Source organism: Sturnira hondurensis, unplaced genomic scaffold (genome assembly GCF_014824575.4).
Source record: "Sturnira hondurensis isolate 20B ecotype Veracruz unplaced genomic scaffold, ASM1482457v3 Scaffold0016462, whole genome shotgun sequence".
Taxonomy (NCBI): domain Eukaryota; kingdom Metazoa; phylum Chordata; class Mammalia; order Chiroptera; family Phyllostomidae; genus Sturnira; species Sturnira hondurensis.
In genome coordinates, this window is record NW_028089093.1 from 11,580,334 (window position 1) to 11,607,903 (window position 27,570).

Genomic DNA, 27,570 nt, shown 5'->3' on the forward strand with positions numbered 1-27,570 from the left:
TTTCTTTACATTAGAGAGAAGAAAAACAAATTCCAAGATGAAACATATAAATGTACTTTGTGGTCACTCACCCACACACATATACTTGTAGTTCAACAAATACACTTCAACAAAATGGCAGCACACAACTGAACTCGGAAACTACTTATCCACGGAGCTCACTGACAGGCTTTTTCAAGATGAGTGAAAAAAGGCAAGTAGGGTGGGGAATAATGTTCATTTTCAGAAACGAGGTCACAGGACATCATGAATAATCAAAAGAAAACATGACTACTGAAGTTCAACAGCTAGCTGATGGTAACACTTATTTAAGCATACATATAATCACGGACTTTATTAAATACTGTTACTCATCTTCTAAGTGTAATTGCCTGTTTCATTCTCAGAAATAACAGCAAAATTTAAAAAGAAATAATATCAACTCAAGCAAGGAGGAAATTTGAATAATTGAAGGGGAAAAAAGTAATTTTAATATAGTGTGATGATTAAATTTGAAACTAGTTACATATGAATTAAAAGTTTGCATTATATCAGCAGCAGAACATTTAAAGATCTTTCTTATTATCTTCCAAACAAAGAGCTATCATATATGCTAGGTACAAGGGATTTCCCAAAGGAAATACACAAATGAATGTCTCAAAATTCATTATGCTGACATATTTTTTACCCCAAAATGCTCTCATTGTCCAGCTAAACTTAGTTATAAATAAAAAGGCAATTATTTAAAGTGTATAAAAATTAATCTGGCACCACCTTTAAGGCAATGCCTGAATACCATCCAAATATTAAAATTCAAAGTGAAAACAAACCAACTGAATAAAAATTAGCTTTTTATAAGTCTAAGATAGTATATCCTCAAAATATAAAATTTTAGTTTTTCAAACCAAATCTAACATAGAACCAGATTAGCATGCAATCTTAAAAGAAAAAATAAAATGCATACAATGTTTAAATAATCCAAAAGCAGATATATTCATCCTCTTTAAGAACATTTCAATAAAGCATTAAATTTAAGGAACAAATCATGTTATTAAAATAGTCTGTGCAGTGTTTGTACAAATAACATTTTTATGATTACAAGATTATCAAGATAGGGCTTCAATGCTCCCTAATATTAATTACTGTATTTAAAAACTTACAGGGCATGAACATAAATAAAACTGTTTAAAACTGGAAAACACAGTAATAGTCTGTCACTTACTACAAAGTACTTGTATTTCTGTTATTTCCAAAGCAATCACACTAGAATTGTAAGTTGCTGCTCTTTAAAACCTAAAAGCAATGTGGAAACCCATAATGTGGAAAACCAAAGTTATAAATACATGTATACATACATTTGCATATTTACACTTACGCAGAAATCCTCAATACACTAGAGCCCAGCTTTAACACTGCCCTTAGTTTCACACTGCAGGACCACCTTTCACACTTAAGAAGGGTCTTTTTCTTTTTTAACTTTCAGTTAAAAAAACGTAACAGAACAAATTCGGTCGGGTCCAGGTGTGTTTGCTGTACACTAACTACATTCTGTGTTGCTGCAAGACTCTAGTCTAAAGAGATCCACATGTAAGTACTCATTTGGTTTGAAAATACATTTACCCATTCACTGCAAAACTTAGAAGAGACCACAATCTTTTAGATTATTTTTTATGATGACATCTGTTACAGCATCAAAAACAAACTGCACATTCTTAGTATCTGTGGCACATGTGAAGTGGGTGTATATTTCTTTTGTGTCCTTTCTTTTATTGAGGTCTTCAAACTGACATTGAATATATGCAGCTGCCTCTTCGTATGTGTTTGAGCCTAAGATGAGAAAAGGAAAAAAACAAGTTAAAATTAGTATACTGCTAAGAAAAATGGACCTTAAATATTAACTCAGTTTCCATATATTTAAAATATTTGGACTCTATAATTGTATTTTTCCTTGTAGAATAAGAGAAACTACTTCTTCTAAATTAAAAATACCCAATGTGAACTACCTTTAACTGACTATGTAAGTTACCCTTAAAAAAAACCTAAATCTTCTTTCCTGCCTCAATCTCCAAATGCCAGATCCCCTCCTTTTTCATATTCCTTGTACTTTGTATCCCAACCACTCAATTCCCTGACAGTGCCATACTATTTCGATTATAGTCTAGTCGCCGATCAAAAAAAGCTGGCTGGGTGCTGATCAGTATTTCTACTCCCTTTTCTATACACACATTAATGAGCATTTCTCACTCCTTTTTCCTTATTAAAAACTGTACAAGGGCCCTGGCTGGTGTAGCTCAGTAGATTGAGTATAGGCCTGTGAACCAAAGCGTTGACAGTTCGATTCCCAGTCAGGGCACGCACATGCCTGGGATGCAGGCCAGGTCCCCAGTTGAGAGTGTGCCAGAGGCAACCACACACTGATGTCTCTCTCCCTTTTTCTCCTTCCTTTCCCCCCTCTCTAAATAAATAAAAAGTATTTTTAAAAATTGTACAAGAGTCTACAGTGTAGTTTATGGCTACAAGGTTACAAAAAGTGAATGATATGTTCCTGCTTTCAGGTAACTGAGTAAAGACTTCTGAGTACACACACTCTGGAAATTCTCTGGCAGTATGTAAAGGTAATCGCACACATGCTCTGTGACCCAGCAATTCAATTTGGAGATCTGCCCTTGATATGTAACATATAAAGACTTTTAATAGCAGAACTTCCAGTTTAGGCAATAATCGAGAGAATAAATTCCAGTATATTCATAAAATGAGCTGCTGTACAATAATGAGAAATAAGAATGAAAGCACTATTGCTACACACAATAACATGGATGAGCCTCATTAACATACTGTTAATCGAGTAACACCAGGTACAAAAAGACTATACACTGTATGACTCAAGTGATGATTAGAAAATAAAGAAGTCTGATAACCATCAAAATTAATCAGTGAAGATAAGTCATCATAATGGTTACTGTGTGTATGTGGTGGGAGGGGCATGATGGGACTTTTGGGAACCTCAAAATGACCTGAATGGTGAATACATCAGTGCATTTACTTCTAAAAATTCAATGAGGTTCACATTAGTGTTGAGTGTTTATGTATCTATGTTTTTATGTTATTATACATTAACATATCTATTACTTCATTTGAAACAAAATTGTTAAATCTCTCTTTTGCAATAATAACACAACATTACTGGTCTGGCTTTCAAGGTCTCTACTACCCAGCCTGCTCAAAGGACCTGCACTCTGAGACCCTCTCTTCCACATCCCAGGCTCACCTCATGCCACGAAGACCCAATATTCAAACTGCCACTTCTGTGACTGCAGCCCTTTCCTCCTGGTAGTTCCCTAGTTGTCTGCATATCTTAGCTACAGTAAATGTGCTGTAATAGACACACACATGCAGATAGCTCTTTGAATTGATGTTCTGTTTTCTTCAGATGAATACCTTAAAGGTGGGCTTGGTGAATTATATACTACTTAATGTTTTTAAGAACATTTGTAATTTTTTCCATAGCGGAAGCACGAATTTACATTCCCACCAACGTAATAGTGTACGAGGATTTCCTTTTCTCCATATCCCTGCCGACCCTTGTTATTTCTTGTCTTTTTAATGAATGGCACGGGTATAAATTGATAGTTCACTGTGGTTCTGGTTTGCATTTCCCTTTTGATTAGTGATGTTGAGCATCTTTTCATGGACCTGTTGGCCAGATGTATGTCTCTTTTGGAAAATATCTATTCAGTTTCTCTGCCCATTTTTTATTGCTTTTTAAAATTTATTTATTAACTTATTTATTTATACTATTTAGTTGTATTGGGTTCTTTATATATTTTGGATGTTAAAACCTTGGCAGACAGATACTTTGAAAATATTTTCTCATTCCGTAGGCTGCTTTTTCATTTTGTTAATGCTTTCCTTCGCCTTTTGGTTTGATGTAGTCCTACTTTTTGCTTTTGGTGTCAATCTGAAAAATCTTAACCAAGGCTGATGTCAAGGTGCTTACTACCTGTTTTCTTCTAGGAGTTTTATAATTTCAGGTCTTATGTTCACATCTTTCATCACTTTGATTTAATTTTTGTGTATAATATAAGATAATGTACCAGTTTTCTTTTGCATGTGGCTGTCCAGTTTTTCCAGAAACTGGAAAAGAAACTGTTTTTTCCCTAGTGCATATTCTTGGCTCCTTTGTCACAAACTAATCGACTGGTTATACATATATATATATATATACACACACACACACACACACACATATACATACATATATATATATATATATATATATATGTGCTGGTTTGTTTCTAGGCTCACTATTCTGCTCCACTGATTTATGTGTCTATTTTCATGCCAAAACCACATAGTTTTGATTACTATAATTTTGTAATACAGTCTGATATTAGGAAGCATTATGCCTCCAGCTGTGTTCTTTCTCAAGACTGCTTTAGGTATTCAAAGACTCTTGATTTCTAATACATGTTTTTTATCCTCTGTGAAAAATTTCATTGGAATTTTGATAGAATTGCATTGAATTTGTAGATTGCTTTGGGTAGGATGAACATTTTTTGACAATATTCTTCCAATCCATGAGCATGATATCTTTCCATTTATCTGTGTCTTCAATTTCTTTCATTATTATTTTACAGTTTTCACTGTATAACTCTTTTAGCAACTTGGTTAAATTTATTCCTAGGTGTTTTTTTCTGTTTGATGCAATTATAAATGGGGCTTTTGATTTCTTTGACAATTCATTACTAGTACAGAAATGCTACAAATATTTGTATATTAATTTTGTATCCTGGAACTTTTCTGAATTATTTATTAGGATTTTCCATTTATAACATCATGTCATCTGCAAATAATGATAGCTTTTCTTCTTCCTTTCCAATTTGGATGCCTTCTACTTTTTTTTCTTGCCTAATTCTTCTTCCTAGGATTTCCATTACAATATTGACTAAAAGTAGCAAGAGTTGAACTCCCTGTCATGTTCCTGATCTTAGAGGAAGGGAAATCTTTTAGCTCTTCGGCACTGAATATAATGTTAGTTGTGGGCCTGCCATTTTGTGGCCTATATTATATGGCAGTACATACTCCCCCTACATCCACTTTGTTGAAAGTTTTTATCATAAACTGATGGATTTTGTCAGACATTTTTCTGCATCTAATTTTTATACTTTTTGTAAAGGTAGTATATCACATTGACTGATTTGAAGATGTAGAACCATCTTTGCACCCCTGGAATAAATTCTATTTGACTATGGCCTGTGGTCCTTTTATTGTACTATTGAATTTGATTTGCTAATATTTTATTAAGAATTTTTGCATTTGTGTTTATCAGGGATATTGACTTGTAATTTTTTCTTGTATTGTCCTAGTCTGATCTGGGTGTCAGGTGCTCTTGTAAAATGAGTTTGGAAATACTCCACCCTCTTTTACTTTGGAAAAGCTTAAGAAGAAATGGTATCAATTCTTCTTTAAATATTTGGTAGAGTTCACCAGTGAGGCAATCTGGTCATGGACTTTTATTTGTTGAAAGGTTTCTAATTACAGATTCAATCTTTTTCACTGGTAATACATCTGTCTAGATTTTCTATTTCTTCATGATTCAGTCTTCGGAGGCTGTACATATTTAGGAATTCACCTAGGATGTCAAAATACATTTTAATTCTTTTAAAATTGCTAGCAGACCATATATTTTTACAAATAAAATTCTAGATTATTTTATTAAATCGTATTAGAGTTGGTATTCTAAAACTCTAAAAAGCACTAGTGTTTTGTTCAAACAGAAGGTAATGCAACCACCATATCAAAAATACAGGGACGGGTAACAGTAAGTTTACAGTTGTTCATATGGAAAATAATATAATAATAAATAATAATACAAAAATAAACTTTATGTTCTGTGTAATCATAACTGTAAATCTACTTTGCCACACTCTGTTATGTGTCTGGAAAGCAGCTTTTATTCCATGCCTGAATTTTGCCAGGACATGTTTCATGCCAATATCATGTACACATACAAGGCCTGTGCAAAGTACACAGCCATGTAATATTAAGAACGAGACATTTATTGAAGAAGATACAAGATACAAGAAAAATTGTACATAGGATAAGGACACCTCAGTCCCCTTCAAAGTAGGCAGCACAGGACCTCACACAGTGCTCCCAGTGTCTCGTCTACTGTTCAAAACACTGCAAAATCCTTTGATGGAATTGCCATCAGTTGCCCCATGGTATTTTCCTGAATCTCATCGATGGTCTGAAATCTCTTCTGAAAGTTGATTTTAGTTTTGGGAAAAGCCAGAAGTCAAGAGCACCAAATCTGGGCTGTAGTGGGGCTGAGGCACTTGGATGATTTGATGTTCTCCTTAAAAACTCTGCACCAGAAATGATGCATAAATGAGCTCGGTGTCATGAGGAAGCTGCCCGTCACCAGTTGCCCATAGCTTGTTTTTGTCATAGTGCATCTCTCAACTGATGAAAAACATTAAGGTAGTACCCCTTAATGTTTGGGGGGTATACTCATGATGAACAACACCTCCCCAAACAAAAAACAGTGAACATAGTCTTGATCTTGCTGTGACTGCCACACCTTCTTCGGCTGTGAAGAACCAGGCAACTTCCGTTGGGATGACTGGGCCTTTATTTCTGGATAATAGCCATAGACCACAATTTGTCTCTGCTTATGACCTTCTTGAGGAAATCTGGTTCACCTGTAGCAGTTTGAATTAGGATATTAGCAACTGTAGCACCATGTTCCTTCTGCTCTCGTAGCAGAAGTGGTGGACTGAATTTTGCCAGGACATGTTTCATGCCAAGATCGTTCATCAAAATCTTGGGCACAGTAGTTCTGGAATCCCCAGATCAGCTTCCAGTTCTCACACTGTCAGTCACTGATCTTTGCTGATTGCAGCCCATACATGTTCAACATTCTCAGGTGTTCTCCTCGTTGCAGGCATTCCAGAACATGGATCACTTTCAACAGATTCTCAACCATCTTTGAAACATTCGTGCTACACTTTTATTTGCACTGCACTCACTACACAGTCTCTGAAAGCCTTTCAAATCACACCAGTAGTTTCTGTGCAGGAATGTTTAACTTAACACAAAATTTGATGCAAACTTGTTGCTCTACTCAGTCATTTTGAATGTGATGGCCACACAGTCCACATGCTCACTCAATGGTGTCTACCGCCCCCACTGACTAGTACAGTGAAGTCACATTGTTCAGGCATGTGCATTCCAATCCACTCTCCTTGGCTTGCAGGGTTATATTGATGTCGTGCAAACTGTTCTCATTATATTAACAACGACCTGGACTTTTTCTGGACTGTTGCTCTCTGGGTGTGTCCGAAGAGCAACAAGATTCATGAATGAACTAATAAGCACATTCCTCAGTCTGATTTTAAGTCTTAAGGATGAGAGTTGGGGGAGAATGTGATAAGTATTTTCTAACATGTGATAGAACTGTCCTAAATAAAGCTAAGTACAGATGATAATATGGTTCAAGAATGGAGTATGGGAGGTTGATGATATAATTCAAAGGGAGTTAAAGAATTAAGAAAAACAAAATACACTGGGCTTAGTGTTAGTTTCAGGTGATAAAAAACATGTACATGCTGAACAAAGTAGTTGGAAATGTAAGCCTGATGCTCTAGAGAGAAACTGGAGTTGACAACAGAGTTTAACATAGTGAGAATGAATATGACCATGGAAGAAGAGAGTGTAAAAGATTACAGATCTGCAGCTGGAATGTGGTGAACTGCCAACACACAGATAAACAGAAGAGGAGAGAGATGCAGAAAGGAAATAAGCTGAGTAGTTGAAGGTGACATCAGGTTCATCTACTAAAAACAATAGTCATAGGAATTAAGAGTTGAGGCTGAAGCAAGAGGCAACTGAGTCATAATAATTAGGGCATGCAGTGAAGATTAAACTATTATACCAACACTGGGAATGTGAGGGAATTACGTGATATCTCTTTGTTCAAAACTTCCGAGGTTAGTGATTCCTATTAACTTCACAACATAAGGAAAATTCTCGCATATAAATTTTCTTTACCAGGTGGTAAAGAAAGAGCTAACAAGTTTATTCCTTGTTGCTCTGAAATCCCTGTAGGTATGTGATATTTATGGATTCATCTGGGTACTCTGGTAATATTAGCACAAAATGGCCACTTCATAATAGAAAATGACAAAAATAAACTGAAAGATGAAAGTAAGGGCAAAAACTAAGCCACCTTGATTCTGGATAATTTCAATCTTGGAATTAATACTATAAATAATTTTATTCCTAATAAGCTCTAAAATGCTTCTGAACAAGGTGACTTAGAATACTATGACTTTCAAAAATAAAAGTTTTAAACTAAGAAACAAGGGAAGTATTTGAAGTATACCTATGAAATATACAAAGCAGGGCTATAATAATTAATGTGCTTATATTTATTGAAGAACTACCTCCCACCCCCCAGTTCCAATGAGAATTTAATAAAGTTAGACTGGTGGTTAATGATTTGACAGACTTAGGTCTTCTCTTAAGTCACAGAGTTGTTTTAATATCACCTATGAAAGAGCAGTAAATACTTATTGTACAATTTACTCGATACAAGACAAAATTTTTGTTTTTAATCAAATTCTTGAGACTTATTTTAAAACAAGAAGGATGGAGACAACTTGTATAAACTAGCTACATTAACCAAACTCTTCAAAATATTTAGATTTAAACATATTATAAACCAGTGGTAGTCAAACTTTTTTTAAGGCACAGTTCTCTCCATTAAAATCAAATCCTACTCAGATGAAAGCTAAGTTACTCTGTTCTAACGAGAGAGAAGCTGTGTGAGTGTGTGGGGAGCAGACATGTAGCTCCATTCCTTGTACCCACTTTCAATAACAACACTCCAGGAAATGTCCAAAAACTAAACTAAACCATAATAATACTTTAGCCCTCTTCTGATTCTAAAGATGGGGTAGTGAGACCCAGGTAAATTAACTGCCTTGTTCAAAATCAAAGAGCTAATCATGGCAAAGCCAAGACTGTATCTCAGGTCTCTTTTTTTCACTGCAGACCATTTTCCATAGTTGTGAAATCAAAGTACCATTAATTAATAAAGTACCATGGATTTCCTGTGAAACATTCCCCTACTCCTCGGTTGTTAGCTAATTCACAAATTCTTTGCCACGCCCCCCTTTACTGTTCATGTTACTTTGTAGCAACATGTTGCACTGCTATTGTTTCTTTGTTTATGAGTACACTAGTCTTTGAGACTGGACGGCAAGACATGTCTTATTTCTTGCGCATCACACAATACTTAACACAAGATCTGTCACTGTTAACTAGATAAAGAAATCAATATTGTAAATTTATGAAGACATGAAGTCATCATAGAAAATTACTTAACAGCTTTTCCATAAAATGTTATTTTCAATAACCTAATCTACACCTCAAGTAATTACTTGTGCTTGAATGTAGTCTGATAAGTAATTTCTCTTAAAGGTAAGAATTATTAAGCTGGGGCATTCAAATCAACAACTGAAATCTTATGGAAACTTCCACTTGAAAATTATTGACTTGATGAGTTATTTACAGAAAGTAAAATACCTGCATATTCTGGATAGCATATAGTGAGAGGGCTCTTTTTGATTTTTTCTTCGAAGAGATCCTTCTTGTTCAGGAAAAGTATAATAGATGTTTCTGTGAACCATTTGTTGTTACATATGCTGTCGAACAACTTCATGCTTTCATGCATTCGATTCTATAGTAGAAAAGATACAATCAGCTGGTCATAATGACAAGGATTTTGAGAATTACTACTTAAAAAATAACAAACGTAACAAAACAGAGCTTAACTAAAAATAGATAACACACCAGAAAAACCCATTTCCGGCATTAAAGAACAAGCACACTGTGATTTTGGGGGAGATGGCATCTACATCACTCGTTACTTTGGGCCTCCAGCCAGTGTTTGCCAAGTGCCCACCCCTGTCACTGTGCCTGGGCCTCTCCTGCTGCAGGACCTTGCAATCTAGGCATGCCAAATGTAAATATTTGAAAATATCTCAATATTAATGAGTTTAATGAAGCTTCCACTAATTGATAACTGGAGGTTTTTAAAGGTTAATACATTAAACTGAATAAGCTGAGGTTTAGTTAGCTCAGCACCCTAAATATAAAAGTATGCTAGGGAAGGAAACTTCCATTCCTGTTTCCTCCTTCTAGTATCTGTGGTTTCAAAAAGGGCACTGATGTATTTCATAGTGTCGAAACGAGAGCAGTGGATGTATGATGCACTGCACCTGCTACACTGTGACTACATACAAATGATTTAAAAAAGCAGAAAACTGACATTTCTATCATTTTCCCAGTTTGTACTAGATTTAAAACAACAGAGCTTTAAATTTCTACTTAAAAATATTCCCCAGATTCATGATATACTGAAATACTTCTGAAAACTACCTGGAAGTGCAATGCATAACATGGATCAAAGATTACTGAGCTGGGGCTGGCAGAAGTAATAAGAAAAAAAACTTAATTTTCATTCAGCATGTAGATACTACTAGATATAGAAAATGCAGTTAAGCATATAGGTTTGAGATAAGATTAAAACTCTTTTCTTTTTCTCAGGATCCACCTGTGCTTCTTTAGTATAATTCCTATCCAGTATGGAAACAGAGAAGTTAGAGAAAAGAGCCAAAACTTTTAAATAATTCAAACATTCAGCAAGAATTTCTCAAGAACTTTTTCTCAGAAAACCCCCTGGCAATATCTTCAGCTTCTCATGTTTCATGCTCAATCTTTAAAAGCAGTTGTACTTGCCATTTCTTCATCTTCGGCTAGAACCAGGTCATAGTCACTCAGTGCCACACAGAAAATGATGGCAGTCACTCCTTCGAAGCAGTGAATCCACTTCTTCCGCTCAGACCTCTGGCCTCCCACATCAAACATTCTGTACGAGGAAACATAATGAGTTGGACATTACATTGAATGTCCAAGAGCTCTGACTTCTACAATTTCAACAAAAATTGCAGAGAGAATGTGGGATGGGAAGAAAGGATAAAAGGACTTTATGGGAGGAAAACAATTTCAGAAATTGGCTTTTACAAATAGAAAGTCTGCTGATTAAAAATTTTTTTTTATCAAAGAGAGAGCATCTAAAAACAAAACCAAAAAACCTAAAAAACATATTAATGCCTAAGAATACTCAGAACAGACGACTGCATATGAATGAACTGCACTAGGTGTAAACACTAGGAAGTCACATGAAGCAACTAGGAAACAGAGAGAACAAAGCGCATCCATCTGCCAATGTCACACAACAAAAGCAGGACATGGTCCCCTCTTTCCACTAGAAAATGGTGTTTTCTCCCTGAGGCAATATGAAGGAGAAACCCTTCCAGGTAAGAAAAAGCTGAACAAGCAAGTCATATTTAGAGGGAGGGGCCAAGAGATTCCCTAAATTAAAAAGTAAAACCAGGGTATAAAAGAAAATGAGAAGAAATATGAGATAAATGGGTAGTCCTAATGAATAGTCTTAAAATTCAGAGTAAAAAAATCAATTTTTACACCCTATATAATAGTAGACCATTGTTGGTTAGTGTACAGGGTAGCAACATAAACAGTATAAAGACAATGATTATTTACCCTTTTTCTGGTAAAAGTTTAAGTCAAGCAAAAGTTGAAATGTACATAGGGTATGTTATGCAATCTAGCAATAATCACTTACATAATGGAGACACTATGCACACTGGTACATTTTTAAAGGCTCCATTTATCTAAATGGTGCACTAATTAAAATAGTCCCTATTGAAATCTCACACAGCAAAAAGAATTTTCTCTGCAGAGCAGTACTGGCCTATAAACTAGTATTGTTAATTTTATCACCGTTTAAGTGGCCTGCATTCTGCTGGTTTAGCTACTAAATTGTTTGTTAGGTTTAAGAATGCTATATAAAAATGATTCTATCACATGATAAATAAAATGTGTAAGATACAAAAAGGATAGCTGGTAATAAAGATCAAACAAGAAATAAAATTAATTAAAATGATTATACATTTTTCAATTGTGAAGGAACACAATCTGAAAGAACTTTGCCAAAAAGATAATGTATTTGAGATAACTTCTCTGATCAGACATCACATACTTCCTTACCACTCAGTATAAAATGACAACCAAATGACACCATCCCATATTTTCACTCTGTGATGGAGAGTTTTATGTGTCCATTTGGCTAAGCTATCACACTAGTTATTTAATCAAACATGAATCTAGGTGCTGCTGTGAAGGTATTTTATAGTTGTAGTTAACATCTATAATCAATTGACTTTGAGTAAAGGAGATTACGCTTGACAATGTTGGCAGACCTAGTTCAATCCCTTGAAAGGGAGGTTTAAGTTTTTGCTTAAGAGGAAAAACCGAGGTTTCCCAGAAGGAAAAGGAGTTCTGACTCAAGACTGTAGCATCCATTTCCCTCAGAGCCTGCTGTCTTATCCTGCAAGTTTTGGACTTGTCAGCCCCACAGTCATGTGAGCCAAGTCCTTGAAATGAACACAGTCTACTAGTTCTGTTTCTGTGGAGAACCTCGACTGAAACAATTTTAATACCCCGAGTGGGGTGCTGCTATACAAGGTCTGTCCAGAAAAGTCCAGCCATTGTTAAATATGAGAATAGTTTGCATGGCATTGATGTTACCTGACAGCCAAGGAGAGTGGACTGGAATGCACATATGACAACAATGATGATTCACTGTACTAGTCAGTGGGGGTGGTAGATGCTGTTGAGTGAGCCTGTGTACTGTGTGGTCGGCGCATCCAAAATGACTGAGTGAGTGCAGCAATGAATGTGCATCAAACTTTGCATGCAACTGCCCTGGCTGGTGTAGTTGAATGGATTGAGTGTGGGTCTGCGAACCTGAGGATCTCGGTTCGATTCCCAGTCGAGGCCAGTTCCCAGCAGGGGACGCACGAAAGGCAACCAACCATACACTGATATTTCTCTCCCTCTCTCCTTCCCTTCCCCTCTAAACATAAATAAATAAAAAATCTTAAAAATTTTTGCACGAAGCTTGAACATTCCTCCACAGAAACTACTCAGATGATTCAGAAAGCCACAGCTATGGGCAACTGGTGCCTGGCAGCTTTATCATGACAATGCACCTGGTCATGCACCACATCTCATGCAGAGTTTTTTGATAAAACTTCAAAATATCTATGTGACTCAGTTCCCCTATGACCCAGGTTTGGCACCCTGTGACTTCTGGCTCTTCCCAAAACTAAAATCGCCTTTGAAAGGGAAGAGATTTCAGATCATCGATGAGATTCAGGAAAATATGATGGGACAGCTGATGGCAAATGGGAGAACTGTGAGATGTCCCAAGGTGCCTACTTTGAAGAGGACAGAGCATTAACGTCTCTTGCATCTTCTTTAAAAAAGTCTCTATTTTTCATACTACATGGCTGGATACTTTTTGGCAGAGCTCTAAACACCACAAAAAAGTCGAAGCAGCTTTGGAATTTAATAATAGGTAGAGGCTGGAAGAATCGAGTTACTTGACAGAAAAAGCCCAGACTGCCTTGAAAAGATGATGGTTGGAAACATGGACATTAAAGGTGATTTTGATAAGACTTAGATGGAACTGAAAAGGGTGGTAGAAAAACTTCCATCTTAAGAGAATTTATATATCATCACGAACACAATGTTGGGGGAGAGATGAATGTTGGAGATATTTGTGAGGATTCTCTGAAGGAAATGAGACATGTAATTAGACACTGGACAGGAGATAATTCTTTTATTTTTTTAAAGTGGTTAAAAAAAAACTTGCTTAACTGCTTTCTAGTTGTGGGTGTAAGGTAGAATTGGTAAGACATGAGCTTGGATATTTCACTAAGGAAATTTCCAAGCCAAGTGTTTAAGCTCCAGCCTTGTTTCTCCTTGCTGCTATGGCAAAATGCAAAAGGAAAGAGAGAAACCAAAGAATAAACTATTAAGCAAAGAGGAACCAGACACACACACAAAGAAGGCCATGTGACAAAGGGCAAAAATTGGAGTAATATGGCTGCAAGCCAAGGAACACCAAGGACTACCAACCACCAGCTTGGAAGAGGCAAGGGAGGTTTCTTTCCTAGAGCCTCAGGAAGGAGCAGAGCCCTGCTGACACTGCCTGCCAATGTCCAGCCCTCCACAACTGTGGAAGAATACACTGCTGCTGCTTTATGCTGCCGACCTGGTGGTGTTGGTTACAGCAGCCTTAGGAAACTAACGCATCCCCTCACTTCGCTTTCTTTTTCACTATAGTGGATATCATCTCCCGAATATTAAAGATTTATTTAACCCACCCTGCTTAACAACATAAAGACAAAAAGTTTGTTTATTTCGGTCATTTTATATCACCTACACTGGGAGCACACGTGTACTTCATAAATATTTGTTGAGTAAGTAAATGAACTGTGTCTACAGAATATTTTAAAACTTTCAAATAATAATAGACTAGCTTTACCATGTTAAAGATCCAGGTCTTCCAGTTATGCTACTAGAATATTAAATATAAAAGCTTTCACTTGAAAAATTAGGTCCTCTGACAACGGAAGAAATCTCTTCAATTTATATAAATGATGATCATTCATACACTGGTCATAAAGAAAGAACCTGTCATCTAGGTGGGTGCTTGTCCCGCCTGCTTCAGAGCACAGCAGAATGGGTGCTGCTACTCCGGGCATTGCCCTCTGAGTCACTGGTCTGATTCCTCAGCAAGGAGCAAAAACGACTAAGAACTGATACTACGAATGACAGGGTTGTTCACACAGCACTGTTCATTGTTTCACCCATACATTACAATTACCTTCAAATGCCAAACTTCTATTTTTTAAAAAAAAATTAATCAAAACCAGAACAAAATTATAATATGTTCTTCATATGAAAATATGAGACTTCTGATTAGCTTCCAACAGAGACCGAATTTGAGTTTTCTCAGGTTTCTCTTTTTGGAGGAGTGGTGGGAGATGGAAGGAAATACTGGGGATTTGAGATGTGCTTGCTGGCTGATCCTGGGACTGCCATCTGACACCACTCATTATGACCACACCTGATTGGTACAGAGCTGGTGGACCATATAAGGATATCAACCCTGTAACTATGACGCCGCACTGCAAAACCTACCACACATTTACAGCACTATAGAAAATAAACAGATATTTGTCTTATAATCATTTTATAGTAGAAGGGATGCTTTAATTCTATATTTGGCAAAAATTTCATAGTAACATAAAGCTGATAATTCTTTTTTTAATTTTATTTATTTATCTTTAGAGAGGAAGGGAAGTAGAGAAGGAGAGAAATATCAATGTATGGTTGCCTCTTGTGCGTCCCCTGCCAGGAACTGGGAACTGGCCTGCAACCCAGGCATGTGCCCTGACTGTGAATCGAACCACGATCGTGTGGTTCGCAGGCCCGAGCTCAATCCACTGAGCTACACCAGCCAGGTCTAAAGCTGTTAGTTCTTTAAAGCAAAACAATCCATGTATGCCTGCCTAGTCACAGAAGTGATAAGATAAATTCTTAAAGAATAATGTCTTATTGCTTCATTTTGAATTTAATTCCAGTCATCCCACAAAAGAAGTGAAATTTAGATTTTATATGAGCAGTTAAAATTAGACAATGAATTACAACACAAAACACACACATGATAACCACATCCAAGAGTTCCCAGTAGAACTATTCTGTTCCTCATTCTTCTGAGGCTTATTCAACATTTAAAAAGCAAATCTGGAACCATATGTTAGCAATGATAGTAATTTAAAAGAATTTTCAAATCCAAAATAAGACCTAAGTTTATCTGAAGTTCTTGACAAACCTATGTTTAAGCCAACAAGTGAAAACAGTAACTAAATACACCCTGTGCCATTCTACCTCACCTGAAGAGACTAAACAGAATGAAGTAAGTGGACTTCTGGAGGGATCGTGGTGAGAAACAACTGGTCCCAGCACCTGCCCAATACTGAAATGACAACTGAGAAACTCAGGCTAGCAGAGAAGAGTGTGGTCTGAAGTGAATATTTAAGGTGAATCTAACCAGACTGAAAGTGAATTTACAGTTAAGATTGCCTCAAGTACCAAATGACTGACTTAGCATTTACCATCACCATTTCTTACCACATATGGAGCTCTGACTTTTACAACATCTCCTTCACAGTAAACAACTCATTTTATATTTAAACATCTGACAATAGGCACGATGGTAACACTCTCTGATATGAATTTCAACTAGCCCTGGCTGGTGTGACTCAGTGGATTGAGTACCGGCCTGTGACCCAAATGGTCACTGGTTTGATTCCCAATCAAGGCACATGCGTGGGTTGTGGGCCAGGTCCCCAGTGAAGGACACATGAGAGGCAAAAACACACTGATATTTCTCTTCCTCTCTTTCTCCCTCCCTTCCCTCCCTAAAATTAAATAAATAAAATCTTAAAAAAATCTTAACCAAGCTTGCCTGCTTACCTAATAGGAGCCTAGGTCTAAAATCCTTAACTTGGTAACTCAAAACCCATGCATTTTTCTCTTTGAGCTACATGGTTAGATTAAAACCATTATTTGAACATAATTTAAGTTTGCTACAGAGCATGGTCTTTACATTGAGATAAATAAATAAAAAGCAAAAAGGCCAAAATATAATATGCACTAGGTTTTAAAGAAACAAACCTTAAACCTCATTCTAAAAGTGAACTTCCTTATAATTAACATGATTTCATAATTTTAAGATAGGTGACAATAGTTCTCAGATAAAGCATCTCAAATTTTTAAATGATACTTTAATATTCCTGAGTTTGGTCACTTAATATTCTAGAAGTAGTAAACAAACTAAAAAAAAGGTAAATGATTCAATAAAAGACAATGATAACCAATTAAAAAATGTCCACTGACAGCTTGTAATACAGGAAAACAGAAAATAAAAGCACATACAAAACTGTACCATGTGTTAAAGCAAAAAGTTTACAAGGTCAGATAGTGTAATTGCGATCTGTACCTCTGTTTAAGAAGCAGGGCAAAGTTTGTTTTTTGAAGGGAAGCTGCCATGGGAAGTTGAAATTAAATTTTCATTTTCCGGAAAACTCAATTACATGAACTACTGAATGTGATATAAATTAATGACAAATGATAATAACAAATCTATTTAAAATATGAGCCCTGGCTGGTGTAGCTCAGTGGATTGAGTGCGGGCCTGCGAACCACACGATCGCGGTTCGATTCCCAGTCAGGGCACATGCCTGGGTTGAAGGCCAGTTCCCAACTGGGGACACATGAGAGGCAACCATACATTGATATTTCTCTCCTTCTTTCCTTCCCTTCCTCTCTAAAGATAAATAAATAAAATATTTTAAAAAATAAAATAAAATATGGGAGCGAATCAAAGGAATAGTTGCATATATTTAACTATATGCTTCCCACAACTTGTAATTGCCAGCTTCTTTAAGCCATGAGCTGATGATTGTTGTTTTATTTATCTCTGATTTGGAGCCTTTTTATAAGATGCTTTCAGAAATTCTGCTTTATCATCATTACTTTTCAGACCATTAGAGTTAAATGAAGCAAAGTCCAGCAGTATTGGACATACTTTGAAAATTACTATTGGAAAAAGAAAAACATAGCTCTGTAAATTTGAATGTAATGTTTACCTAAACTCCCCGGAGCCTGGTTCATTATAACATGAGCAAACTGGACAAAATCAACTCCAGCATCCCTCCATTTCTGAAGGCCAATACCGTGCAGTGCCTCCCTGCTCAGACCTCAGTAAGTTAATAGTCAGTACACTCTAAATAAATAAGCATTTTTCATCACATCAGTTTGCATTAATAAAAATTTTCAAGAAAAACCTTTAAAGGATGCTCTTCATTTTAGTATTTCCCTAAATAAAACATATATTCTACCAGTAAAACCCCATCTTTCTACCTAAAAATTGATGGCAGAGATTTCCCAAAATATACAGTATCAGTATTTGCCATTTAGAAATAAAAGCCACCAACCACTTTTATTTAAATCACTATGAAAAATACAGGCAAAAGAAATTGGCAAAGCTATTTGTTGTCAAATAAACATAAATATTCCTAAGAATGTTTCTTGCCCTATTTCATCCCAAAATCCTTTTGTGCAATCATCTGAGAAAAAAAATTTTATAATTTCCAACTCAAAATTTTTAAAACTTTTATAATTATACCCCTTTCCTAAACAATGTGTTTTACAACTTACTTATAAATCATACTCTTTGAAGTTACTCACTTAAAGTGAAGATCTTTGAAAGTAAAATGGGTTTCAACAATTCCTGTAGTTTTCACTCGAGTTCTGAGAACATCTTGTTGAGTTGGGATGTAATTTGGCTGAGCTATTCTGTCCAAGTCGTTCAAATAGCTAAAAATATAAACAATAAAACAATATGCTAGTATTAATATAGTCAATAAAGATAATCTAAATCAGAGTAAGATATTTTGATGCATGCAATATTCCAAGTACTGAGAGTTTTTATATTCTATGTAATGATGTAATACAAGCAATTTTAAGTTTGGTTCTTACATGATTCCCCACTGACTGACATGAACGTGCTTATACTTCTCTTGCCACAAAACTCTTAGAACATTTTTTTAAATATTATGTACTTTGTTCCTAGAGGACAGTAATTAGTAATTCTCCTGGTTGGCAAAGAAAACAGACCAATAGTAACTTCTTTAAAAATATCTAAATAAACTGCACACCATGTGTTTCTTTTTAAAAATTCTTTCTTTCTTTCTTTTTTTGGATGCAGCGTTCCAGACATTACTCTTTTGTTGAGGATTTAAAAAGTTAGTTTTTGAGCAGACAGTGAGGAAACCTCTGGCCAAAAGCTAAATTCAATGTTGTTCTCTTTCAACCAGCCTTCAGTTACATATAGAAAACACTACATGTAACCCTTTACTCTGAATTTTACTGGCTTTCTAAATCAATATTCAAATTTTACTTCTTACTGATTTTAATAACTCATTCAATACTCTGCCAAAAATGCCAAATATATTAATATAAAAATAGGGTGGTGAAATACCATGCAACTATTTTGTATAATTTGCATCAAATTATGTAGTACAATCCATGTTGTAGAAAGTCCACATATGCAGAGATTAATGTGAACCTGAGTAGTTAAAGAAGGATTTGTGGACAGTGAGGGGTATAAATAGAAATCTGAATGATGGGACAGAAAAAAAGGAACATCGTTCACATCGAGACAAGCAGTAAACCGGTATGGGGGCAGGAGTAGTCACATCTTGTTTCTCAGAAAGTAAGGCCACTAACAAGCTAGGTACGACCTAAAATGAGAAATCTGGAATTAATCCTAAGGGCAGCTGAATGTGGAGAGTATCCCTGCAGTGCTTTGCAGCAACTGGGGCAGAACGTGAAAGACAATTTAGAAAATAAGTGCAGGTACAGAGAGGCACCACCTACTGCAACTTTAATAGTGTTACCCTCTGGAACTGTTCCTTAGCCATTCAGAATGGGGTCTTTCAAACAAAAAGAGCTTAAACAATACTTGATTCATTGGGGATAGATCTGGAAAACCACCCCAACACTGAACTAGTAACAAAAATGTTTTAGACAGCTAAGTACATGTATCTGGTGTTGACATACAAGAATACACAGAGAGATAATAGCTTGAATTATCTGTATTGCACTTAATTTAAAAGAATCTTATTATCTTTTATTGCATTGGTGATAATACCTCAGTACTTTATCTATATTTTAAATTCAGTATTACAGCCTTACTTGTAATCAGTAATGAATATTTCTTCATATTTAATGTGTAAAACATTTGTTTATATTCAATAAGTATTTTTCAAAAGCAAGATTTTTTTTAAAATTCCATATATATATATATATATAACATTGTACCTTATTGTAGAGAAATCTGAATAAACAAACTAAACAGTCTATGACACGATTTTACTGTCTCTATGAAATATGAAGCTACTTTATTTAAACTTTTCCTGATTGTTCCTAAGTACATTTCTTTGCTTAAAACTGCTATAACTGTAATAGTCTAAACATAATGCTCATTTATATTTCAACAAGACAAAAATAGGCACTGTGAAAAATTCCAATTGTTTTATATGTTCAGAAACTTAAAGTGTAAATTGGTGGTTAGTCTTAATGGGCAACTTTGCAGCCTCCCCCATCTCCAGTCAAAAACAGGGAAATACAAATGCCCTGTATTCACTACGAAGAAAAAGATTCCTATGACTCTCTTCATTCTTGAAAAATGACTGCATTACCTAAGGTCAGAACCACTAGTAATGAAATACTGGAGAGCCAAAGCAATATACAAGGTCCAGAACAAATAATGCTCCCTTTTTATTACAAAATCATAAGCATATAACTCTGTAGCATAACAATATCACACTCAAGCATACCATATGACATTTTAGGTGAAATGTTTAAATTAAAACTCTAAATTATTACACCATAGTATTACCCTACCAAAGATGCTCACGCAGGCATTACTTCTGCCAGACCCTGTATTTTTCTCCTTCATGTCTAAGCATTGTATGCAAGAGAGGGTCTTGGTGAACAGACTGAGGAATGAGGAATCCAGGAAGACCACCCCAGATGGGGCAACGTATTTCAATGTATTGTCCCCTAAATTACTGAACTAGCTCCTCTTGCTGGCCTCAGCTCAGAGCAACCTTCTTGCCTTAACAGTGATTCTCATTTATATTGTCCTGCAGGTACCTGTGGTGCCAAAGCAATAGGTCTAAGAGTTGTGTTCTTGCTTTAAGTAATTTTCCTTCAATTTCTCTTCTAGCTCTGTAAAGTTTGGTTTATTAACTCATTCATTACTAAGCAAGGGCACAGTGAGTGATGGCTATGAGTCAGGCAATAGAGATAGAACACTGGACAAAAACAGATTTTAATGAATTTACAATATAGTGGTAGAGATTGACAATAATCAAATAGTCTTAATATAAGTAAAAATTAGATGAATTCAAAATAAATGTAAATCTGTGAGTGTTATAAAAGAAAACATATCATGTTATGAGTACATAAAACAAGGAGGCAAGGAGCTACTCAATGAGTCAAGGACTATTTCTTAGTGGAAGTAACACTAGTTGGAAAAACTACATATTCATTCCGTAAGAAATGTTACCATTCACGCTAAATCATTCATGTAACACACACTGGGTACTCTGATGTGCAATAAACGACATACTACATAATAAGCATAGCCATGTTTTTCACTGTGGCAAAAAATGTATACTTACACAGACCCTTTAATGCTTGTTACTGTCAATCTAATGCCCACCTGTGTTCCTAGGAGCCAATTGCTTTGTCAAGAAAATGGAACAAACTTGGGAGGGTAAAGTGAATGCACAGCACATATTTTAAGGCCAACTAGACAAGATCAGGCATGTTCAGGGTGGTATGGCCATAGACGTTTTAAGGCCAATTAATGCTACTCATATTATACCCAACATTTTTGAGTATGTGTGCCAATTATGTAAACCAATGACTTTTTATTCTATGTAGACCACCAAACAGAATGCTACCCAACTAGGTTCTATCTCAACTTGCTTTACAAACTTTCTGGGCCACCATCTGGAAAATCAGGGCAGACTTTTCATCCAGAAAACTACTTAGGTATCTTTAAGCAACATCTAATGCAAAAGGGCACATACAATTCATAATTTTCAAGTGTAGAGCTATTTTACTCAGTGAGAAAATATCTTGGAATACCATGTGTCCCTTTAAAGGGAGTGCATGTTATTCAAGGTGCCTGTTACTGGACAATAACTCTTCTCAGGCACCATTAGTAACACAAAAATAACCCAAATCAGTTACCCTCCCCTTTGGCTAGTCCCAGGCAAAGTAGAGATACACCCACATTCAGACTGAACTACGGGAAGTTCCAATTACTTTCTTGGAAGTATACTGGAAACAGTCCCATTTTACATGTTTCAGTTAGAGTTACACAAAGCATGAGTCTCTTGAGACACTTTTGTACAAAAGAAATAACAACATTGCTATCTGCAAAAATACAGAAAAGAAAGTTTTAAAACACTGTCACTCTGAATATTCTGAACAGTGTAAGAACGTGTCAGCCAATTCTGCAATAAAATTGACTTGGAGGTATATTTGACTTGCAAGTAATTATTCATGATAGTTTAGTTCTGAAATTATGATTACTTACTATGCTGCAGAATCATTAAGCTGGTACTCCCGGGATCTGTTGAAACAGGCTTGTACACCAGTGTCTTTCCACAATCTCTTTATAACCCCGGCAAGTTCTGCAGTCATAAAACCTTCTTCGGCAGCTCCAGCAAGCACAAAGAGTTGACGGGCATCGTCCTGAACATTCAAGGACCATTCAAAAAGAGAAGTTAAAAAAGATACTTTACAGATAAAAAATACAAAATGAGCATTAATAGATAACAATAAAGTGGATTTCCTTTTTTAACATTTTTATTTATTGATTATAGAGCGGAAAGGAAGGAGAGAGAAACATCAATTTGTAGTTCCACTTATTTATGCATTTATTGGTTGATTCTCATATGTGCTCTGACCAGGGATGAGTACGCAATTTTGGTATATCAGGATGATGCTCTCACCAACTGAACCACCTAACAAAGGCAAGAATAATTTTTTCCCCCTCTAACACGCCACCTTAAAATGTTCGCTCATCCAAAAGAGCATAATCTTAAATCACAAGAGCCCATTCTGTGGTTTTGTGCTAGTTATCAAGGCACTAGGGAGCTGGAAGCATGACATCCTTACAGTTATTAACCACACATTCACTGATGGTCTGCTCTACACTAAAGATTATCACTTTTGCCCTGGCTGGTGTAGCTCAGTGGATTGAGCATGGGCCTATGAAGCAAAGGGTCACCAGTTCGATTCCCAGTCAGGGCACAAGTCTGGGTTGCAGGCCAGGTTCCCAGTAGGGGATACATGAGAGGCAACCACACATTGATGTTTCTCTCCCACTCTTTCTCCTTCCCTTCCCCTCTCTCTAAAAATAAATAAATATTTAAAAAACAAACTTAAAAAAAATACTGTGCTAGAGGCACATGTTACATTTCAAATGAAAGTATCACTTTGCCACATACATTAATCAATATTTCTGAGAATCAAAACAAATAAAATCCTATGTCATCTTAGTTCTTAAATGTAAACCAGAACACAAAATCAAACACTCACTTGGAAGAATAGTAAGTAGAAATAACTAGAAATATTTTGAAAAAGCCTACCAAAGAAGGAGAGCTAAAATTATTAATATTAAAAGCCCACAAACAGTCTGGTATTAATGCAGATCAACAAGGAAAAAATCATAAATCTAAACTTACTGTATGATAAAGGTGGAAAGGTAAAGTAGTAAAGAAGAATATGACATTCAAAACATGAATAAATAATTAGTCATTTGAAGAAAAGAATAATGTAGAACAGAGGTGTCAAGCTCATTTTCACTGGGGGCCACATCAGCCTCATGGTTGCCCTCAAAGGGCCGAATGTAATTTCAACTCCTTAACACAGTTAAGGAGTAGTTACATTTATACAGTCCTAAAATTATTTTGGCCCTTTGCAGGCAAGCACAAGGCTGACATGGCCCTCGGTGAAAATGAGTTTGACACCCTGATGTAGACCCTTATTCTATATATATACCTAAGTAAATTTCAGAGGGATTAAAGAACAAATGCAAGAAATGTTAAAATTGACTCCACTAAAATACTTTTAAACAGCATGAACATCTTGTAAATCTTTGGTTCGGAGAGTTTCTAAATTTAAACATAATTCTAGAAATAATAGGGGATGGTTTAAAAAATTAAAAAAAACAGATTAAAGGCAAGCAAAATGCAAAAAAGAACATATAAATTAGTGGGGAAAAGGCTTATACACATGTACTTCCAAACAAGCAAATAGATAATAGAAGCACCAAGGCTCTAATAGGTAAATGAATAAGCAATAAAATAGAGCACTAACATAAAGGAACAAAATCATAGTCAATAAAAATATGAAAAACTAGAAAACTGTACTAAAAATTAAAAATTTAAGTTAAATTGAAATAAAATTACTAACAAATTGCCCAGTGTTTTTTAAATGCAACACTCCTACGCCATCTGACTACGCCATCTGACTACTTAGAGTGCTAAGAAAAGTCTCTGCCTTAAACTGCTGCTAGGAAGGTAAATTGCTACAATGTTTCTCCAAAGCAATCTGGAAAACCTGCAGACAGACATAAACTAAGTAAAGAATTAAAGGCCAAAATCAGAGGACCAGAAAAACGGCCATGATACAGGAACATGCTGAGGCACTGGGGAGAATCTGCTGTTGAGCTATGTCAACTCAAGGCCAAGGTTCTTCTGCTCCGTGTAGCCTAAGTAATTCCAAGTAAGTACTTGTGAAACTACCTATGATTAAGGACAGGTCTTGTATTTTTATTTATTTTCTTTTGTTTCCAAACTATTTCAGAACTATTACTATTAGAATAATAAAATGAAAATGACAGTATAAATCCACTTAAACTATCCGAGTTAATGTATGAATTACTGTCAGTGCTAGAAATCTGTCTAAATGCTTACTTTTCTGTACTCATCTTGTGCTTAAGGACAGAAACTGGGCCATGGCCCATACTTTAAGCAACACTTTTAAGCAATGCAGTGCCTTGGGCACATTAATACACCCATACCTAATTCTCCCCTATTAACTATTAACATTGCTTTTCTTCTGAAAGCAAATCCGTGGTGCCTATCAAAATAAAATACCAGGTTTTACTTCAACTCAGGCATAGTACTCCAGGAATTAACACTTATAAAAATGGAAACATATTCACCCTTTGAATATATTGTCTCTTATTTCATTTTTCCCTGTTTTTATCTAGAATATTTTCACATATGTTTCATTACCAAGCTTCAATGTCCTTTCTTCATGCCCTAGACATGTTTTACTCCTCTCTATGTTTGTTAGCGCAATTTCAAAAGCCTCACAGTATTTGAAAGGATACTGAGCAGAGGCGAGTCAACAAAACAAAGAGGAGACTGTTCAAACCCAAAGTGGGAGCACAAATACATTTGCATGAAGACATTAATAACAATGGCTACAGTACACAGAATAGGCTGAAGGTAAACAGTTACTAGGGTACAGCTACAGCCCAGAAAGAGTTATGAAAGCAGAAAAGAGTTAAAAAGCAGAAAACGGCAAGTCTTTGAGAGAAAAATAAAAAAATAAGACTTCATAAAAGATTGCTTGTATAGACCTTTCATTACCTCCTTGAGGCTACAAAACCTTCCTCTCTAAGTGCATGTAGGATATGAAGGGGAATACTATATATGTGAAGTTGACAAAAGATTTAAACTATCATAATTGGAATTTGTGTATTTTACAATTTATACAAATTCTTTGACTTTTATCTAAGGGTAGTTGCATTTTATGTAAGGTTAAGAGCACAAAAAGCATTTGTTGAATGAATATACGATAAAAGTTACACACTGAATGGATAGATAAGGCAAGGTGGATATGATCAAATCTTATTTCATAACTGATAATTTAGAAGAATGTTATGAATTATTACTATTGAAATCTACTTGAAAATTTTACTTCATTATACTAAGCTTTTAAATCTGTTTAGAAGGAAAAGCCTAGAAAATCAATATGGCTCAGTAACCTATAAAGAAATACTAGGTTAACTTATAAAAGCTAAACTATGTTTATTTTATAGATCGATGTATATTTTCTAATGTTGTCTTCATTCATTTTTTTCCCTATTAAGAAGTAATTGACCTGGCTGGTGTAGCCCAGTGGATTGAGTGCGGGCCTGCGAACCACACCATCACGGTTCGATTCCCAATCAGAGCACATGCCTGGGTTGCAGGCCAGTTCCCAGCAGGGGACTCACAAGAGGCAACCATACATTAATATTTCTCTCCTTCTCTCTTTGCCTTCCTCTCTAAAGATAAATAAATAAAATCTTTTAAAAAAGGGAAGTAATTGAGCCCTGGCTGGTGTAGTACAGTGGATTGATTGAGTGTGGGCCTGAGAACCAAAGAATCCCAGTTCGATTCCCAGTCAGGGCACATGCCTGGGTTGCAGGCCAGTTCCCGGCAGGGGACCCATGAGAGGCAACCACACATTGATATTTCTCTCCCTCTCTCCTTCCCTTCCCCTCTAAAGATAAATAAATAAAATCTTTTTAAAAAAAGAAGTAATTGAGCCTGTTAAAAAAAGTCAAGCAGACATTAAGAAGACAAAAAGGAAAAGTTACAGCCTCTGACAAAATATCTCCACAGTGTTAGTAGGGAGGTGGCACACACATATATTAAATACATAAAATTACAAGGGAACTATAAAAAAAGCAGTTGTGGCAACAATAATAATACATCTATTTTGTACAAAAAGTTAAAAATTAAGCCAGAGATTCAGTTAAAGTTTTCTGAGGAGGTCAAGTTTTACACCAGTTATTTAAAAAAAAAAATCAGTGAAGAAAATACTACACTGAAGAAATAAAACTTGAAATAAGCAGATTAAGCAAGCAAACAGGGTGGGTGAAAAGAAGAAAAGGAGGCCAGGGCTGCTTCTCTGCTGGGCCCAGCGAGGAGGCATAGGCCTAGGCCAGGCCACCACCAACCTGCAGCACTCTCTCTATCACGTCATCTCCTGGGTTCCAGTGTCTTTACAGATAACTAGCATGTCTCCTAAGGTCCTTGTCCTTAGCGTTGATGTTCTGATATGTATTTCCTAACAACCAATATTTTCCTATTTTAAAGACATGCAAACCTTTCTGTTTTAATTTGAGATTAGATGGCTTTCTAGTCTGGGCACAAATACAAGTAATTAGATCATTTCAGCATTACAAATAATAAAAAGCAAATTTCAAAGAAGAGTGCCAGTACAGGCAGTTTACTAAACTCAGTAATAACGACTAAAATTGTTATGGCAATACAGAGGAACCCATTATCACATGATATGTAGAAAATAAGGCAATGGTTAGAGTTGCCCAAATCATTTGATAGACACAGAAAATATTCTACCTACAGAGGGATGACTATACAATTTGTGTATTCTTATTTCACTCACTTCTAAAGCTTCTTATTTCACTCACTATCCTTATTATTCCTTTTATAAAATGATCCTGGGATAACTGATAAATCTGTCTGGTGGAATGGTATTATTATGCAAGTTGTTCTTTTCACTCTATCAGGCCTACTCCAAAGGATTTGATAACTCACCGCCCGGGCTGAGTCACCAAAGTCGATCTTCAACCTCCCCATGGCCCTGATGATGGCAATAATTGACTGAATGGTGTTGCTGTAGACCACTGCTTTGTACTGCTTACATTCCTCTTCTGAATAACCAGCTTCGTGGATAATTCTAATGAGGCAAAATGAGAAAGAAAATATTTCTTTTGATGGAAAGTAACATTTAAACATAAAAAAACAAATATAATGTTTAAAAAATCTACATACTTCATTTGCTTCACAATTGTACTTTTCCCAGATTCACCAGCACCTAAAAAAAAAAGGGAAAATAGTATAGAATAAGGGAATTTTAACCTCATCACATGTACATCCAACTTCCAACACAGACATACACACACATTTTATTTCT

The 27,570-nt window shown here is 35.7% G+C and overlaps 1 protein-coding gene across 1 annotated transcript in view; it reads right to left on the minus strand.

Moving 5' to 3' along the window:
• Positions 1–186: 186 nt before the first annotated feature.
• Positions 187–27,570, minus strand: part of GNAI1 (G protein subunit alpha i1) — a 76,053-nt gene continuing 48,669 nt past the window's right edge. Inside the window, exons 2-8 of the mRNA XM_037066168.1 lie at positions 27,429–27,471; positions 27,192–27,333; positions 22,163–22,320; positions 18,235–18,363; positions 10,786–10,915; positions 9,571–9,724; positions 187–1,806 (exon numbers count right to left, since the gene is read on the minus strand). Of these exons, the coding sequence (XP_036922063.1) occupies positions 1,616–1,806; positions 9,571–9,724; positions 10,786–10,915; positions 18,235–18,363; positions 22,163–22,320; positions 27,192–27,333; positions 27,429–27,471 (947 nt within the window). The 3' untranslated portion in view covers positions 187–1,615. The remainder of the gene's footprint in view (positions 1,807–9,570; positions 9,725–10,785; positions 10,916–18,234; positions 18,364–22,162; positions 22,321–27,191; positions 27,334–27,428; positions 27,472–27,570) is intronic.